General features: G+C 50.1%; 1 protein-coding gene across 3 annotated transcripts in view; it reads right to left on the bottom strand.

The window, feature by feature from the left end:
- PPP6R2 (protein phosphatase 6 regulatory subunit 2) overlaps positions 1-17,322 on the bottom strand; it is a 203,590-nt gene that overhangs the window by 116,092 nt on the left and 70,176 nt on the right. For all 3 annotated transcript variants that reach the window (XM_075345413.1, XM_075345415.1, XM_075345414.1), the window contains exons 11-13: positions 14,780-14,980; positions 13,245-13,309; positions 12,909-13,024 (exon numbers count right to left, since the gene is read on the bottom strand). In XM_075345413.1, coding sequence (XP_075201528.1) covers positions 12,909-13,024; positions 13,245-13,309; positions 14,780-14,980 — 382 coding nt within the window. The remainder of the gene's footprint in view (positions 1-12,908; positions 13,025-13,244; positions 13,310-14,779; positions 14,981-17,322) is intronic.

Genomic DNA, 17,322 nt, shown 5'->3' with positions numbered 1-17,322 from the left:
CCTGACACACCTGCTGAGCCGTAGCCTGGTGTCGCAAGGCCCAGGACGCTCCCACGGCCCTGGTAGAATGGGCCTTCAGTCCTGAGGGAACCGGAAGCCCCGAGGAACGGTAAGCTTCGAGAATTGGTTCCTTGATCCACCGAGCCAGGGTTGACTTGGAAGCTTGTGTCCCTTTACGCTGGCCAGCGACAAGGACAAAGAGTGCATCCGAGCGGCGCAGGGGCGCCGTTCGAGAAATGTAGATCTTGGCGGACGTAGGTTTCCTAGCCTGTCTCATAGTGGCAATGACCTCTTGAGATAATCCTGAAGACGCTAGGATCCAGGACTCAATGGCCACACAGTCAGGTTGAGGGCCGCAGAATTCAGATGGAAAAATGGCACTTGAGACAGCAAGTCTGGTCGGTCTGGTAGTGCCCACGGTTGACCCACCGTGAGATGCCACAGATCCGGGTACCACGACCTCCTTGGCCAGTCTGGGGCGACGAGGAGGGCGCGGCGGCAGTCGGACCTGATCTTGCGTAACACTCTGGGCAGCAGTGCCAGAGGAGGAAAGACATAAGGCAGTTGAAACTGCGACCAATCCTGAACTAAGGCGTCTGCCGCCAGAGCTCTGTGATCTTGAGACCGTGCCATGAATGCCGGGACCTTGTTGTTGTGCCGGGACGCCATTAGGTCGACGTCCGGCTTCCCCCAGCGGCAACAGATCTCTTGAAACACGTCCGGGTGAAGAGACCATTCCTCTGCGTCCATGCCCTGGCGACTGAGAAAGTCCGCTTCCCAGTTTTCCACGCCCGGGATGTGTACTGCGGAGATGGTGGAGGCTGTGGCTTCCACCCACAGCAGAATCCGCCGAACTTCCTGGAAGGCATGCCGACTGCGCGTGCGGCCTTGGTGGTTGATGTATGCCACCGCCGTGGCGTTGTCCGACTGAATTCGGATCTGCCTGCCTTCCAGCCACGGCTGGAACGCCTTCAGGGCTAGATACACTGCCCTTATCTCCAGAACATTGATCTGAAGGGAGGACTCTGGCTGAGTCCAGGTACCCTGAGCCCTGTGGTGGAGGAAGACCGCTCCCCACCCTGACAGACTCGCGTCCGTCGTGACCACAGCCCAGGATGGGGGCAGGAATGATTTCCCCTTCGACAAAGAAGTGGGAAGAAGCCACCACTGAAGGGATGCCTTGGCTGCCCGAGAAAGGGAGACGTTCCTGTCGAGGGACGTCGATTTCCTGTCCCATTTGCGGAGAATGTCCCATTGAAGAGGACGCAGATGAAACTGTGCAAATGGAACTGCCTCCATTGCTGCCACCATCTTCCCTAGGAAGTGCATGAGGCGTCTCAAGGGGTGCGACTGGGCTCGGAGGAGAGATCGCACCCCTGTCTGTAGGGATCGTTGTTTGTCCAGCGGAAGTTTCACTATCGCTGGGAGAGTGTGAAACTCCATCCCGAGATATGTCAGCGATTGTGTCGGTGTCAGTTTTGACTTTGGGAAATTGATGATCCACCCGAACCTCTGGAGTGTCTCCAGAGCAATGTTCAGGCTGTGTTGGCATGCCACCCGAGAGGGGGCCTTGACAAGAAGATCGTCCAAGTAAGGGATCACTGAGTGTCCCTGAGAGTGTAGGACTGCGACCACTGTTGCCATGACCTTGGTGAAGACCCGTGGGGCTGTTGCCAGGCCGAAAGGCAATGCCACGAACTGAAGGTGTTCGTCCCCGATGGCGAAACGCAGGAAGCGCTGATGCTCTGGTGCAATCGGCACGTGGAGATAAGCATCCCTGATGTCTATTGATGCCAGGAAGTCTCCTTGGGACATCGAGGCGATGACGGAGCGGAGAGAGATTCCATCCGGAATCGTCTGGTTTTCACGTGTTTGTTGAGCAGTTTGAGGTCCAGGACGGGACGGAAAGATCCGTCCTTTTTTGGTACGACAAACAAGTTGGAGTAAAAACCGTGACCCCATTGCTGAAGGGGAACGGGGATAACTACTCCTTCTGCCTTCAGAGAGTTCACCGCCTGCAGAAGAGCATCGAGATGTTCTGAAGAAACGAATCGGAGGACGAGAATTGAACTCTATCCTGTAACCGTGAGACAGAATGTCTCTCACCCATCGGTCTTGGACATGTGGGAACCAGGCGTCGCAAAAGCGGGAGAGCCTGCCACCGACCGAGGATGCGGTTTGGGGAGTCCGCAAGTCATGAGGAGGCCGCTTTGGGAGCGGTTCCTCCGGCGGTCTTTTTAGGACGTGCCTTAGACCGCCATGAATCAGAGTTCCTCTGATCCTTTTGAGGCCTGTTGGACGAGGAGAATTGAGACCTGCCTGAGGGCCGAAAGGACCGAAACCTCGATTGTACCTTCCGTTGTTGAGGTCTGTTAGGTTTGGACTGGGGTAAGGACGAGTCCTTACCCTTGGATTGTTTAATGATTTCATCCAATTGCTCGCCAAACAGGCGGTCGCCAGAAAACGGCAAACCGGTTAAAAATTTCTTGGAAGCAGAGTCTGCCTTCCATTCACGTAACCACATGGCCCTGCGGACTGCCACTGAATTGGCGGATGCTACCGCTGTACGGCTCGCAGAGTCTAGTACCGCATTCATGGCGTAGGACGCAAACGCCGACGCCTGAGAGGTTAATGACACAACCTGCGGAGTCGCGGCTCGTGTGAGTGCATTAATCTCAGACTGACAAGCTGAGATAGCTTGTAGTGCCCATACGGCAGCAAATGCCGGAGCAAAGGACGCGCCGATAGCCTCATAGATGGATTTCATCAGGAGCTCTATCTGCCTGTCAGTGGCATCCTTTAGTGATGCACCATCTGCCACTGCAACTATGGATCTGGCCGCCAGTCTAGAGACTGGAGGATCCACCTTGGGACACTGGGCCCAACCCTTGACTACGTCAGGGGGGAAGGGATAACGTGTGTCATGGAGTCGCTTAGTAAAGCGCTTATCCGGAAAAGCTCGGTGCTTCTGGACTGCGTCTTTGAAGTCGGAGTGATCAAGAAACGCACTCCGTGTACGTTTGGGAAACCTAAAATGAAATTTCTCCTGCTGAGAAGCTGACTCCTCAATCGGAAGGGGTGGAGGAGAAAGATCTAACACCTGATTGATTGACGCTATAAGGTCGTTTACTATGGCGTCCCCTTCAGGCGTATCAAGGTTGAGCGCGGCGTCAGGATCAGAGTCCTGATCTACCGCATCTGCCTCATCCTCCAGAGAGTCCTCATGCTGAGACCCTGAACAGTGTGATGAAGTCGAGGGACGCTCCCAGCGAGCCCGCTTCGTCGGTCTGGGACTGCGGTCCGTGTCAGAGTCCTCCCCTTGGGACCTATGAGTTGACCCAGGAGCTCTTTGCTGCTCCGACCGAGGGGGGCATGGGGGCAATGAATCAACAGTGCCCGGGGCCTGTGTTACAGGTCTGGACTGCAAAGCTTCCAGTATCTTAGCAGACCATCTATCCATAGACTCAGCAAGTTTGTCAGCAAATACTGCAAACTCTGTCCCTGTCACCTGGACAGTGGGGGCCGGAGGTTCCACCTGGGCCGGGGGTCCCACCAGTGGCTGAGACTCCGGCTGAGTGAGTGTCACAGGGGCCGAGCATTGCACACAATGAGGGCAGGTGGAACCTGCAGGAAGCATTGCCGCACATGAGGTACAGGTTGCAAAGTAAGCCTGTGCTTTGGTACCCTTGCTTTTTGCAGACGACATGCTGTTTCTCCTCTTAGAATAATCAGTGAGGGTATATAGCCAAACGCTAACAGTGAGGCCGTACAGAGTAAATGTATACACTATAAGCATATAAATATACAATTCGGCACCCAGGGGGACCAGCACCTAGTAACAGGTGCGGCTTACCGACCGCTCCCAGTGGTTGTGTGACCACCAGATCCCTGCCTGGGCCTCCCAGAGCTGTAAGCTCAGTTGTCTCCCCTCTGAGGTTCTCCAGCGTCTTGTAGCAATGGCTGCCGGCGTTCAGAGAGGAGGAGGGGGCCGTGGGCGTGCCTGTAAAAGTGCGGGAATCTGGTGCCCCACGGTGCTCAGTGAGGGAGGAGGAGGATACAAAGTATGCTCCTGCCCTCAGCGCTGACGTCCAGTGCAGCGTCCCGCCCTTACCCCTGACTGGCAGGCCCGGGGGCGGGAATATGCGGCACTAGGCCGCAAAAGCCGGGGACTAAAGTTATAAGCGCGGCCGGCAAACAAGCGCGGCCAGCGCGGTAGTCCCGGCGCACTAACACACCCAGCAGCTGCTGCAGTGTCCATTACCTAGGCGCACTATGCGCCGTCCCCAAGGGGACACAGAGTACTTCAGAGTCGCAGGGCCTTGTCCCTGATGATACCCGGCTCCTGTCCAGCAGATTCCCCCAGGGGCTGCGGAGGGAGCGCGGTCCCAGCGCCTGGTGACCGGTCAGGATCCCACTTCACCCAGAGCCCCTAAGGGATGGGGAAGGAAAACAGCATGTGGCTCCTGCCTATGTACCCACAATGGGTACCTCAACCTTAACAGCACCGCCGACCCAAGTGAGGTGAGAAGGGAGCATGCTGGGGGCCCTGTATGGGCCCACTTTTCTTCCATCCGATATAGTCAGCAGCTGCTGCTGACTAAAATGTGGAGCTTGCGTGGATGTGTGCCTCCTTCCACAAAGCAATAAAACTGAGGAGCCCGTGATGCACGGGAGGGTGTATAGGCAGAGGGGAGGGGTTTACACTTTTAAGTGTAATGCTTTGTGTGGCCTCCGGAGGCATAAGCTATACACCCAATTGTCTGGGTCTCCCAATGGAGCGACAAAGAAAATGTAATTTTGGCGTTTCGAATTTTTTTGCGGCTACGCCGTTTACAGATGAGATTAATTAATTTTATATTTTGATAGATCGGGCATTTCTGAACACAGCGATACCAAATATGTCTATATTTTTTTAACCCTTTAATTTTCAATGAGGTGAAAGGGGGGGTGATTTGAACTTTGAGGGTTTTTTTTTATTTTTTTAAAACTTTTTTTTTTTTAAATTTTATTAGTCCCCCTAGGGGGCTATAGCGATCAGCAATCTGATCGCTCTGCCCTATCTGCAGATCACAGCTACAGAGCCGAGATTTGCAGATATGCTGCTTTACTTTCAATGCTGGCTGTATTCTGGCATTGAGCGTAAATGACTCATGTTAGCTACAGGCGCCATCACATGACTCTGTGCTACCATGGCAACCACCGGAAGTCAGGTGATCATGTTATGTGACTTCCGATGGGGGCGGGGTAAGTCAGAATATTGGCGGCGCGCATATACATTTCGCTGCCAGATTTTGGCAGCGAAATGTAAGGGGTTAATAGTCGTTGGTGGAATCGCTTCTACCTGCGACTAGCAGGCACACATGTCAGCTGTTGAAAACAGCTGATATGTGTGCCGACCGCCGCCTGCCCGCGGCAGACGGTGGGGCTTAACGGGGCACGCTCCATGACGGATATATCCGTCCATGGTCGTGAAGGGGTTAAGGGGCTCTGCTGCATCCGGTCTGTGCATTTGTTTCTATGACCTTGGCTGGTAAACACCTTTGCCTTTTTGCTATATTTTTCTACCAATGTGCCCAGCTCATCCTACTCTGTACTAGGATTCTGAGAGAAGACTGGCTTCCTTAACTAATTATATAGGATTTACCTACCCCATCTGAGGGCTGCACTCAGTAAGAACATACAGTGGGTACGGAAAGTATTCAAACCCCTTTAAAATTGTTCACTCTTTGTTTCATTGTAGCCATTTGGTAAATTCAAAAAAAGGGGAATTTTGTTTACTTACCGTAAATTCCTTTTCTTCTAGCTCCTATTGGGAGACCCAGACAATTGGGTGTATAGCTTCTGCCTCTGGAGGCCACACAAAGTATTACACTTTTAAAAAAGTGTAACCCCTCCCCTCTGCCTACACACCCTCCCGTGGACCACGGGCTCCTCAGTTTGGTGCAAAAGCAGGAAGGAGAAAACTTATAAATGGTCTAGAGCAAATTCAATCCGAAGGATGTTCGGAGAACTGAAGACCATGAACCAAAGAAAAAGTCAATATCAACAACATGTGTACACAAAAGAACAACCAGCCCGAAGGGTACAGGGGCGGGTGCTGGGTCTCCCAATAGGAGCTAGAAGAAAAGGAATTTACGGTAAGTAAACAAAATTCCCCTTTTCTTTGTCGCTCCATTGGGAGACCCAGACAATTGGGACGTCCAAGAGCAGTCCCTGGGTGGGTAAACCAATACCCCAATAAAAAGAGCCGGAAACGGCCCCCTCTTACAGGTGGGCAACCGCCGCCTGGAGGACTCGCCTACCTAGACTGGCGTCTGCCGAAGCATAGGTATGCACTTGATAGTGCTTCGTGAAAGTGTGCAGGCTAGACCACGTAGCCGCCTGACACACCTGCTGAGCCGTCGCCCGGTGCCGCAATGCCCAGGACGCACCTACGGCTCTGGTAGAATGGGCTTTCAACCCTGAAGGGGGGGGAAGCCCAGAAGCACGGTAGGCCTCGAGAATCGGTTCCTTGATCCACCTAGCCAAGGTGGACTTGGAGGCCTGAGAGCCCTTACGCTGGCCAGCGACAAGGACAAAGAGCGCGTCTGAACGGCGCAGGGGCGCCGTGCGAGACACGTAAATCCGGAGTGCCCTCACAAGATCCAAAGAGTGCAAATCCTTCTCACACTGGTGAATTGGATTAGGGCAAAAGGAAGGCAAGGAGATATCCTGATTTAGATGAAAAGGGGATACCACCTTAGGGAGGAATTCCGGGACAGGACGCAGAACCACCTTATCCTGGTGGAAAACCAGGAAAGGAGATTTGCATGACAGCGCTGCAAGCTCAGACACTCTCTGAAGAGATGTGACTGCAACCAGGAAGGCCACCTTCTGAGAAAGACGGGAGAGAGAAACATCCCGCAACGGCTCAAAAGGCGGCTTTTGAAGAGCCGTCAGGACCCTGTTAAGATCCCAAGGTTCCAACGGACGTTTGTAAGGTGGGACCATGTGGCAAACCCCCTGCAGGAACGTGCGGACCTGCGGAAGTCTGGCTAGCCGCGTTTGAAAAAACACGGAGAGCGCCGACACTTGGCCCTTGAGAGAGCCGAGGGACAAACCCATATCCATTCCAGATTGTAGGAATGAAAGAAATGTGGGTAAGGCAAACGGCCATGGAGAAAAAACGTTATCAGAGCACAGGGTAAGAAGATTTGCCAAGTCCTGTGATAGATCTTGGCGGACGTTGGTTTCCTGGCTTGTCTCATGGTGGCAATTACATCCTGAGATAACCCTGAAGACGCTAGGAGCCAGGACTCAATGCCCACACAGTCAGGTTGAGGGCCACAGAATTCAGATGGAAAAACGGGCCTTGGGACAGCAAGTCTGGGCGGTCTGGAAGTGCCCACGGTTGACCCACCGTGAGATGCCACAGATCCGGATACCACGACCGCCTCGGCCAGTCTGGAGCGACGAGAATGGCGCGACGGCAGTCGGACCGGATTTTGCGTAGTACCCTGGGCAGCATCGCCAGAGGGGGAAACACATATGGCAGTTGAAACTGCGACCAATCCTGGACCAAAGCGTCCGCGGCCAGAGCTCTGTGATCCTGAGACCGTGCCATGAAGGCCGGGACCTTGTTGTTGTGTCGTGACGCCATGAGATCGACGTCCGGCGTTCCCCAGCGGCGGCAGATCTCTCGAAACACGTCTGGGTGAAGAGACCATTCCCCCGCGTCCATGCCCTGACGACTGAGAAAGTCTGCTTCCCAGTTTTCTTCTGAAGAAACGAGCCGCAGGTCGAGAGCTGAACTCTATCCTGTGATCTATCTATCTATGAGACAGAATGTCTCTCACCCAACGGTCTTGAACGTGTGGCCACCAGGCGTCGCCAAAGCGGGAGAGCCTGCCACCGACCGAGGATGTGGCTGGATGAGGACGAGAGTCATGAAGAGGCCGTCTTGGAGGCAGTGCCTCCTGCGGCCTTTTGGGGGCGTGGCTTTGACCGCCAGGCATAGGAGTTCCTCTGGCCTTTCTCCGGCCTGTTGGACGAAGAGGATTGGGTCTTGGCGGGGGGACGAAAGGACCGAATCCTCGATTGGACCTTCCTCTGCGGAGGTCTCTTAGGCTTGGACTGGGGGGTAAGGAGGAGTCCTTTCCCGAGGATTCCTTAATAATCTCATCCAACCGTTCGCCAAACAAACGGTCGCCAGAAAAAGGTAAACCAGTTAAGAACCTTTTGGAGGCAGAGTCTGCATTCCATTCGCGCAGCCACATGGCCCTGCGGACTGCCACGGAGTTAGCGGATGCCACGGCCGTACGGCTAGCGGAGTCCAGGACGGCGTTCATGGCGTAGGACGAAAATGCTGATGCCTGAGAGGTCAAGGATGAAACATGCGGAGCAGAATTCCACGTGACGGCATTAATCTTAGTCAGACATGCCGAGATAGCTTGGAGAGCCCACACGGCCGCAAAGGCCGGGGCGAAGGACGCGCCCGTAGCCTCATAAATAGACTTCACCAAGAGCTCTATCTGTCTGTCAGTGGCATCCTTCAGGGATGAGCCATCGGCAACAGACACAACGGACCTAGCAGCCAATCTAGAGACTGGAGGATCCACCTTAGGGGAGTGTGCCCAGCCCTTAACGACTTCAGGTGGAAAGGGATAACGCGTGTCAGTGTGCCGTTTAGCAAAGTGCTTGTCCGGAACCGCTCTGGGCTTCTGGACAGCGTCCCTGAAGTTAGAGTGATCAAAAAACGTATTGCGAGTACGTTTGGGAAATCGAAATTGGTGTTTCTCCTGCCGAGAAGCCGGTTCCTCTGCAGGAGGAGGTGGTGGTGAGAGATCCAACACCTCGTTGATGGACGAGATAAGATCATTTACTAGGGCGTCCCCTTCAGGGGCATCAAGGTTAAGAGTGAAGTCAGGGTCAGAGCCCTGAGCTCCCACGTCCGCCTCGTCTTCCTGAGAGTCCTCAAGCTGGGATCCAGAGCAGCGTGAGGAGGCCGGAGAAGAGTCCCAGCGAGGCCGCTTAGCCGGCCTGGGGCTGCGATCCGGGCAGGAGTCCTCCGCCTGTGACCTAGGGGCTATCCTGGGAGCGCGCTGCGGCGCGGACCGAGAAGGGCCTGGAGGAGACAAACGAACAGGGTCCGGGGCCTGTGAAGGGCCCGGTCTGGACTGCAATGCCTCAAGGAGCTTAGATGACCATTTGTCCATAGACTGAGCAATGGATTGAGAAAGTGACTGGGAGAGCGTCTCAGCGAAAGAGGCCAACGACGGTGTCTCTGTCCCTGCTGACTGCTCATGGGGAGCAGGGGGATCTACATGAGCCGAGGGGCCCACAAGTGCCCGAGGCTCCGGTTGAGCAAGCATGGCAGGAGTCGAGCATTGATCAGTGAGGGTAGGTGGATCCCACAGGCAACATAACCCTACAAGAGGTACAGGCCGCGAAAAAAATCTGTGCCTTAGGGGCTTTGCTCATTGTGGACGACATGCTGTAAGCAATCGGTGTCTCTTAGGAGAGTGACCACTGAGGGTATATGGGAAAAGGGTATACAGCCTTCCTGAATATATTATTTATATATATATATATATATATATATATATATATAAAAAAAATATATATTATATATATATATCTATATATATATATATATATATATATAGATATATATATATATATATATATATATATATATATATCTCTATATATATATATATATATATATATATATATATATATATATATATATATATATATATATATATCCCCGGCACCCTAGGGGGACCAGCACCGGGTGACCGGTGTGGCTTACCAACCGCTAACGAGCGGAGTGTGTCCTCCACATTCCCTGTCGTGGATCCCCCGGAGCTGTAGAGCTTTGCTGCTGCAGCATCCACTGGCAGAATGCCAAAAATGGCCGCCGGAGCTCTCAGGGGGGGCGTGGAGCCGCGGGCGGCGCCGGCAAAGAGCGGGAATCTGGAGGTCCCAAAGTGGTCAATGAGGGGGGGGGGGGGGAGACATGCAAAGATGCTCCAGCCCTCAAAGCCGAGGTCATGTCGGTAATCCCGCCCTTACCCCTGACAGGCAGGCCCGCGGGCGGGATTTTTCGCGAATAGGCCGCGGCGAAGCCGGGGACTAAATTTAAGGCCGTGCCCGACAAGCAGGCACGGTGGGCGCAGAAGTCTGCCGAAAAAACAACGGCCGGAACTACCGCGGCTTCAGGAGAGAAGGTGCGACCTCCCTCCCTGTACAGTCCCCACATGGGTACACAGAGTACCTTAAAGCTGCAGGGCCCGGTCCCTGGGGGTGAAGAAGCTCCGGTCCGGCAGGATCCACCAGGGGCTGCGGATGGAGCACGGTCCCAGCACTTGGATGACCGTTTAGGCTCCCACTTCTCCCAGAGCCGCATAAGGGATGGTGAAGGAGACGGCATGTGGCTCCAGCCTCAGTACCCGCAATGGGTACCTCAACCTTATCAACACCGCCGACGTAGTGGGGTGAGAAGGGAGCATGCCGGGGACCCCATAGGGGTCCTCTTTTCTTCCATCCGTCATAACTATGTATGAGAATGCATGAGTGGATGTGTGCCTCCTTAAACACAAAGCATAAAACTGAGGAGCCCGTGGTCCACGGGAGGGTGTATAGGCAGAGGGGAGGGGTTACACTTTTTTAAAAGTGTAATACTTTGTGTGGCCTCCAGAGGCAGAAGCTATACACCCAATTGTCTGGGTCTCCCAATGGAGCGACAAAGAAGAGTTCTTTTTTTCTTATTAATGTACACTCTGCACCCCATCTTGACTAGAAAAAAAACCACAAATGTAGACATTTTTGTCAATTTATTAAACAAGAAAAACTGAAATATCACATGGTCATAAGTATTCAGACCCTTTTCTCAGTATTGAGTAGAAGCACCCTTTTGAGGTCAGGGCTCTGGCTGGGCCAGTAAAGAATGGTCACAGAGTTGTTCTGAAGCCACTCCATTGTTATTTTAGCTATGTGCTTAGGGTCACTGTCTTGTTGGAAGATGAACCTTTGACCAAGTCTGAGGTCCAGAGAACTGTGGAAGAGGTTTTCTTCCAGGATATCTCTGTACTTGGCCGCATTCATCTTTCCTTCAATTTCAACCAGTCGTCCTGTCCCTGCAGATGAAAAACACCCCCATAGCATGATGCTGCCACCACCATGTTTCACTGTTGGGATTGTATTGGGCAGGTGATGAACAGTGCCTGGTTTTCGCCACACATACCGCTTAGAATTATCACCAAAAAGTTCTATCTTTGTCTCATCAGACCAGAGAATCTTATTTCTCAGTCTGGGAATCCTTCATGTATTTTTTGCAAACTGTATGCAGGCTTTCAAATGTCTTTACTGAGGAGAGGCTTCAATCAGGCCACACTGCCATAAAGGCCCGACTGGTGGAGGGCTGCAGTGATAGTTGGTTTTGTGGAACTTTCTCCCATCTCCCTACTGCATCTCTAGAGCTCAGCCACAGTGATCTTGGGGTTCTTCTTTTCCTCTTTTGCCAAGGCTCTTCTACCACGATTGATCAGTTTGGCTGCATGGCCAGGTCTAGGAAGAGTTCTGGTGGTCCCAAATGTCTTCCATTTAAGGATTATGGAGGCCACTGTGCTCTTAGGAACCTTACTGCAGAAATTCTTTTGCAACCTTGGCCAGATCTGTGCCTTGCCAAAATTCTGTCTCTGAGCTCCTTGGGCAGTTCCTTTGACCTCATGATTCTCATTTGGTCTGACATGCCCTGTGAGCTGTGAGATCTTCTATACAGGTGTGTGCCTTTCCAAATCAAGTCCTATCAGTTTAATTAACCAAAGCTGGACTCCAATGAAGGAGTAGCACCATCTCAAGGAGGATCACACGGCAATGGACAGCATCTGACTTAAATATGTGTATCTGAGCAAAGGGACTGAATTCTTATGACCATGTGATATTTCAGTTTTTTTTGTTTAATAAATTTGCAAAAAATCCTACATTTCTGTTTTTTATGTCAAGATGAGGTGCAGAGTGTACATTAATGAGAAAAAAAAATGAACTTTTTGAATTTACCAAAGAAACAAAAGAGTGAAAAATTTAAAAGGGGTCTGAATATTTTCCATACCCACTGTAGACACAGATTCCAGTGATGTGTGACTTACTAGGCTTCTTTTTGTTTTTCTATTTTATCTGCAGTAGCTCTGCTAGTCCACTCAGTATTAATCTCGTGCAATGTAGTTGACAGTATCCATGATCTCTCTCTAACCCGGCCCTTCACAATTCGTTGGCAGCTTTCTATATGTGTACAGTGCAGTGTAGGCAGAAAGCTGTCAATTAAAGGGGTTGTCCAGCACTTTACATTGATGGCCCATTCTTGTGATTGGTCATCCATATCTAATCAGTGGGGGTACCACATCCAGCATCCATGAAGATAACCTATTCCCAGTGCCAGCGTCTAATGTAAGTGCTCCTTTGCGGAGCTACACAGAGCAGCTCTGTCACCTGTATACTGGAGGGCAGGTACTGTACATCTGCTCCCTATTAAGTCAAGGAATGAGCAGCCAGCATCCTCAGTCACTATACCATTGACAGAGCTATGCAGCTCATCGACTTAGCATATACGACTGCTAATGGCACTGAAACTGCTGATTGGCTGTCATGCCCCCACCAATCAGATATTGATGACCTATCCTAAAGATAGGACATCTATGTAAAAGTCTCAAGCAACCCCTTTAACGGTGTGGACAAGGATAGACAGCGCTCATCACTGAGAAAACTAGCAGAGCTGCAGCAATCCTACAGCAATCCAGTAAGTGACACACCCCAATGCCCCTATTTTATGGCACCAGATTCCCTTTATGTGCATTATATTATTTTGTCATTTCCTCTGGTATATTACACCAAATGACACAAATACTGTGCTGCTTATATAATGTTACCTGTAATAAAGTCACTGATCCGTATCTGAATAGGACCTTTCTCCAAATTTTGCACAACTGCATTGGCAATACGAGTTAAGTGACCCATGTTTCCCCTCCTCATTCCTCCCTCGGCCCTGCATACAAATACAGAGGAATGGTCAGTTCTAAAACCAGCAAATACAGACGCAAAGGAAATGCATCCGTCTCTTAATTCCTAGGATAACAGTGAAGAAAACAAATGTACAAAAGCTCTGTGCAAATATGCAAATGTCAAGAATTATCGTCATTCACTAGGTATCAAGGAAAGACGAAAATATGCTCATAGTAAGATGCAACACAATTGCCAGTACTCACTGAATCTTGTCGTTTGTTTCCCAGGCATCCAATATTCTTTGAACCAAGCAGCACTCCTGAAAAAGCTGGAACAGGTACAAATATGTTCTGACTTTAGACAGATAGCAGTAATGACAAGAATATAGCACACAATACCGTATTTTTCGGACTATAAGATGCACCGGACTATAAGACGCACCCTGGTTTTAGAGCAGAAAAATAGGAAAATATAATGTTAAGCAAAAAATGTGGCCATGACACACTGTTATGGGGCGAGGATCTGCTGCTGACACTGTTATGGGAGTAATGTCCCCAAATTCCCTACTAAGGTACCCCATCCTGGTAATGATCCTCCTGCCTTGTATATGATTCTGCTCATATACCCCCATCCTGCTCATATACCCCCATCCTGCTCATATACCCCCATCCTGCTCATATACCAGCATCCTGCTCATATACCAGCATCCTGCTCATATATCAGCATCCTGCTCATATACCCCCCATCCTGCTCATATACCCCCATCCTGCTCATATACCCCCATCCTGCTCATATACCCCCCATCCTGCTCATATACCCCCCATCCTGCTCATATACCCCCCATCCTGCTCATATACCCCCCATCCTGCTCATATACCCCCCATCCTGCTCATATACCCCCCATCCTGCTCATATACCCCCCATCCTGCTCATATACCCCCCATCCTGCTCATATACCCCCATCCTGCTCATATACCCCCATCCTGCTCATATAACCCCATCCTGCTCATATAACCCCATCCTGCTCATATACCCCCATCCATCCTGCTCATAATATACCCCCATCCTGGTATATGGCCTGTATCCTATGGCACTGAAAAAAAATAAACATTTATACTCTCCTTTCCTCACTCCCTGCAGCATCGATCATCTTCCTCTCTGTCCCAGCAGCAGCGCCGATGACCTGTGTGGAGCTGTCCCCCTGCAGCATCGCGATGTCTTCCGGTCTGTGCCGGTCAGCAGCTCTGTGTGGACACTAGCGGCGCGCAGAGCGATGACGTCATCGCTGTGATAGCCGCTCTCTACACAGATCAGCTGGCCAGCAGATAGGAGGACATCACCAAGCTGCAGGGGGACGGTGACGATTGAGTACACTGATTCACTGCACCCCGCACTGATAATAATGCGCAGGGAGCAGTGAATACAGCCGCACATGATCACTCCAGGCTGTAGTTGCCAGGGGTGATCATGCGGGCCAGCTGTTTACTATGCGCGCACCCCCTGCCCATCATCCCCCCCACCTGTCAGCGCCGAATTCAGCACTGAGAGATGATGGGCGGGAGGATGTATATGAAAAGAGCGGGCCCACGTGGTCACGGCAGGCTGCTACAGCCTGCTCATGCCCCCGATGACCCGCCCCACCGCAGCACCCTCATTCCCCGCAGCCCTACATTCAGACTATAAGACGCACCCCCCACTTTCCCCCAACAGTTGGGGGAAAAAAAGTGTGTCTTATAGTCCGAAAAATACGGTAGCTGTTTCCTTAGCTGAGTATTTTACTATTAATATTCTGACTTACATGCGTAATCATGAGATCCTCTTGCTCAGGCATTAAAGTCTCTGCATGTTCGGTGCTGCCATTAGGGGCCTCCACGTTTGTTTTGTCCTCCATGCCTCCATAACTCTTTAGACTGTGCAGAGAATGGGAGAGGATTGCTGCTATGCACATCTCCACCTGGATGTGAAGAAAGTTATTCCAAGTGTACCTAAAAAATAAGTCCTGCAGGAGAGATGGAAGCGACACTTCAGATAATTCTATTACATACAATTCTTTAGGAGACATAAGCTCCCCACTAAATCGGAGGCTGCAAACAACGCAACAAAATTGTGTATTCAAAAGGGTATTCCCATATCCTAGATCCTATCCCAGGTGTAATAATAAAAATATTAGCAAAAATGTCTAATTAGAAGTATATTTCTCATGATATAGCCATGTCTCATATATATATGAGTGTTCGTAATCATGGCCACCTAAGCTGCAATGCCTGCACATGAGGTAAGTGTATTAATCAGAAAATGGCATTAACTTAAAATCTCAAACTAAAGGCACATTAGATGAAAGTTGGCCATGCCTGCCAATTTTCACAGGTCTAGATGACCATCTAATGTTTATGGAAGCCTCCGAGAAATGATGTCAGGGGAGAGTCAGATTGGGTAAATGACACTCAGCACTTGGTCCTTTTGTTTTTAGCATACATAAGTCACTGCCAATAGGTGTCTGGCTGCAGCTTTTTCCACTCTCCCTGACGAAAAAACATGAACGCTTGGCGTGGAGAAGATGGGAGAGATAACTATCTGCCAAATGACAATTCCCTTCTCACATATGGTCTTCTTTTAGATAAAAGAGCAAACACATTGGCTCTGGACAATTTATCATTTTATTCTCTACTCAGAATATGATGGGAACTCAGACAAATACAGCAGCACCAAAACCATTGTCTCACAAGGGGGGGACGTCAGATGTATTATGCAGATATAAACATAAAAAAATTATTTCCCTTGATTCATAGGAAATATATTTTTATTTGACACGGCATAACATAAGAAAAAAAATATATATATACATATGAACACTACAGTTCAAAGGTTTGGGGTCACTTAAATATTTCCTTTTCTATGAAAGGAAGCTAACATTAAATTAAACAGAAATACACTCTATACATTGTTAATGTTGTAAATGACTATTCTAGCTGCAAACGTCTGGTTTTTAATGCAATATCTACATAGGTGTATAGAGGCCCATTTCCAACAACCATCACTCCAGTGTTCTAATGGTACATTGTGTTTGCTAACTGTGTTAAAAGGCTAATGGATGTTTAGAAATCCCTTGAAAACCCTTTCTTCAAGTATGTAAGCACAGCTGAGAATAGTTTTGCTAATTAGAGAAGCTATAAAATAGACCTTCCTTTAAGCTAGTTGAGAAACTGGAGCATTACATTTGTTGGTTTCATTAAACTCTCAAAATGGCCAGAAAAAGAGAACTTTCATGTGAAACTCGACATTCTATTCTTGTTCTTAGAAATGAAGGATATTCCATGCGAGAAATTGCCAATAAACTGAAGATTTTCTACAATGGTGTGTACTATTCCCTTCAGAGGAGAGCACAAACAGGCTCTAAACAGAGTAGAAAGAGAAGTGGAAGGCCCCACTGCACAACTGAGCAACAAGACAAGTACATTAGAGTCTCTAGTTTGAGAAATCGACGCGTCATGGTTCCTCAACTGGCAGCTTCTTTAAATAGCACCCGCAATACGCCAGTGTCAATGTCTACAGTAAAGAGGCGACTCCAGGATACTGGCCTTCAGGGCAGAGTGGCAAATAAAAAGCCATATCTGAGACTGGCTAATAAAAGGAAAAGATTAATATGAGCAAAAGAATACAGACATTGGACAGAGGAAGATTGGAAAAAAAGAGAATTTTGTTTACTTACCGTAAATTCTTTTTCTTATAGTTCCGACATGGGAGACCCAGACCATGGGTGTATAGCTTCTGCCTCCGGAGGACACACAAAGTACTACACTAAAAAGTGTAGCTTCTCCCTCCGAGCATATACACCCCCTGGATGACCACATCTAGCCAGTTTAGTGCAAAAGCTGAAGGAGGACATCCACCCACAAGTAGAGATAGAGTAAAACCCGGAATAACCGGAACCTCTGTCTACAACAACAGCCGGTGAAAACACACGGAACAAGAACTGCCAACAGGCAACAGGGAGGGTGCTGGGTCTCCCATGTCGGAACTATAAGAAAAAGAATTTACGGTAAGTAAACAAAATTCTCTTTTTCTTCATCGTTCCTTATGGGAGACCCAGACCATGGGACGTCTCAAAGCAGTCCATGGGTGGGAAATAAACAGAAAACTGAGAAGTAGGCAAAACCTAACTTCACAAATGGGCGACAGCCGCCTGAAGGATGCGTCTGCCCAAGCTCGCATTTGCCCAAGCATGAGCATGCACTTGGTAGTGCTTCGAAAAGGTGTCCAGACTAGACCAAGTGGCAGCCTGACAGACCTGCTGAGCCGTAGCCTGGTGCCTGAAAGCCCAAGAGGCACCGACAGCTCTGG

Source organism: Anomaloglossus baeobatrachus, chromosome 4 (genome assembly GCF_048569485.1).
Source record: "Anomaloglossus baeobatrachus isolate aAnoBae1 chromosome 4, aAnoBae1.hap1, whole genome shotgun sequence".
In the NCBI taxonomy this organism is placed as follows: Eukaryota; Metazoa; Chordata; class Amphibia; order Anura; family Aromobatidae; genus Anomaloglossus; species Anomaloglossus baeobatrachus.
This window is presented reverse-complemented; position numbering and strand designations above follow the sequence as displayed.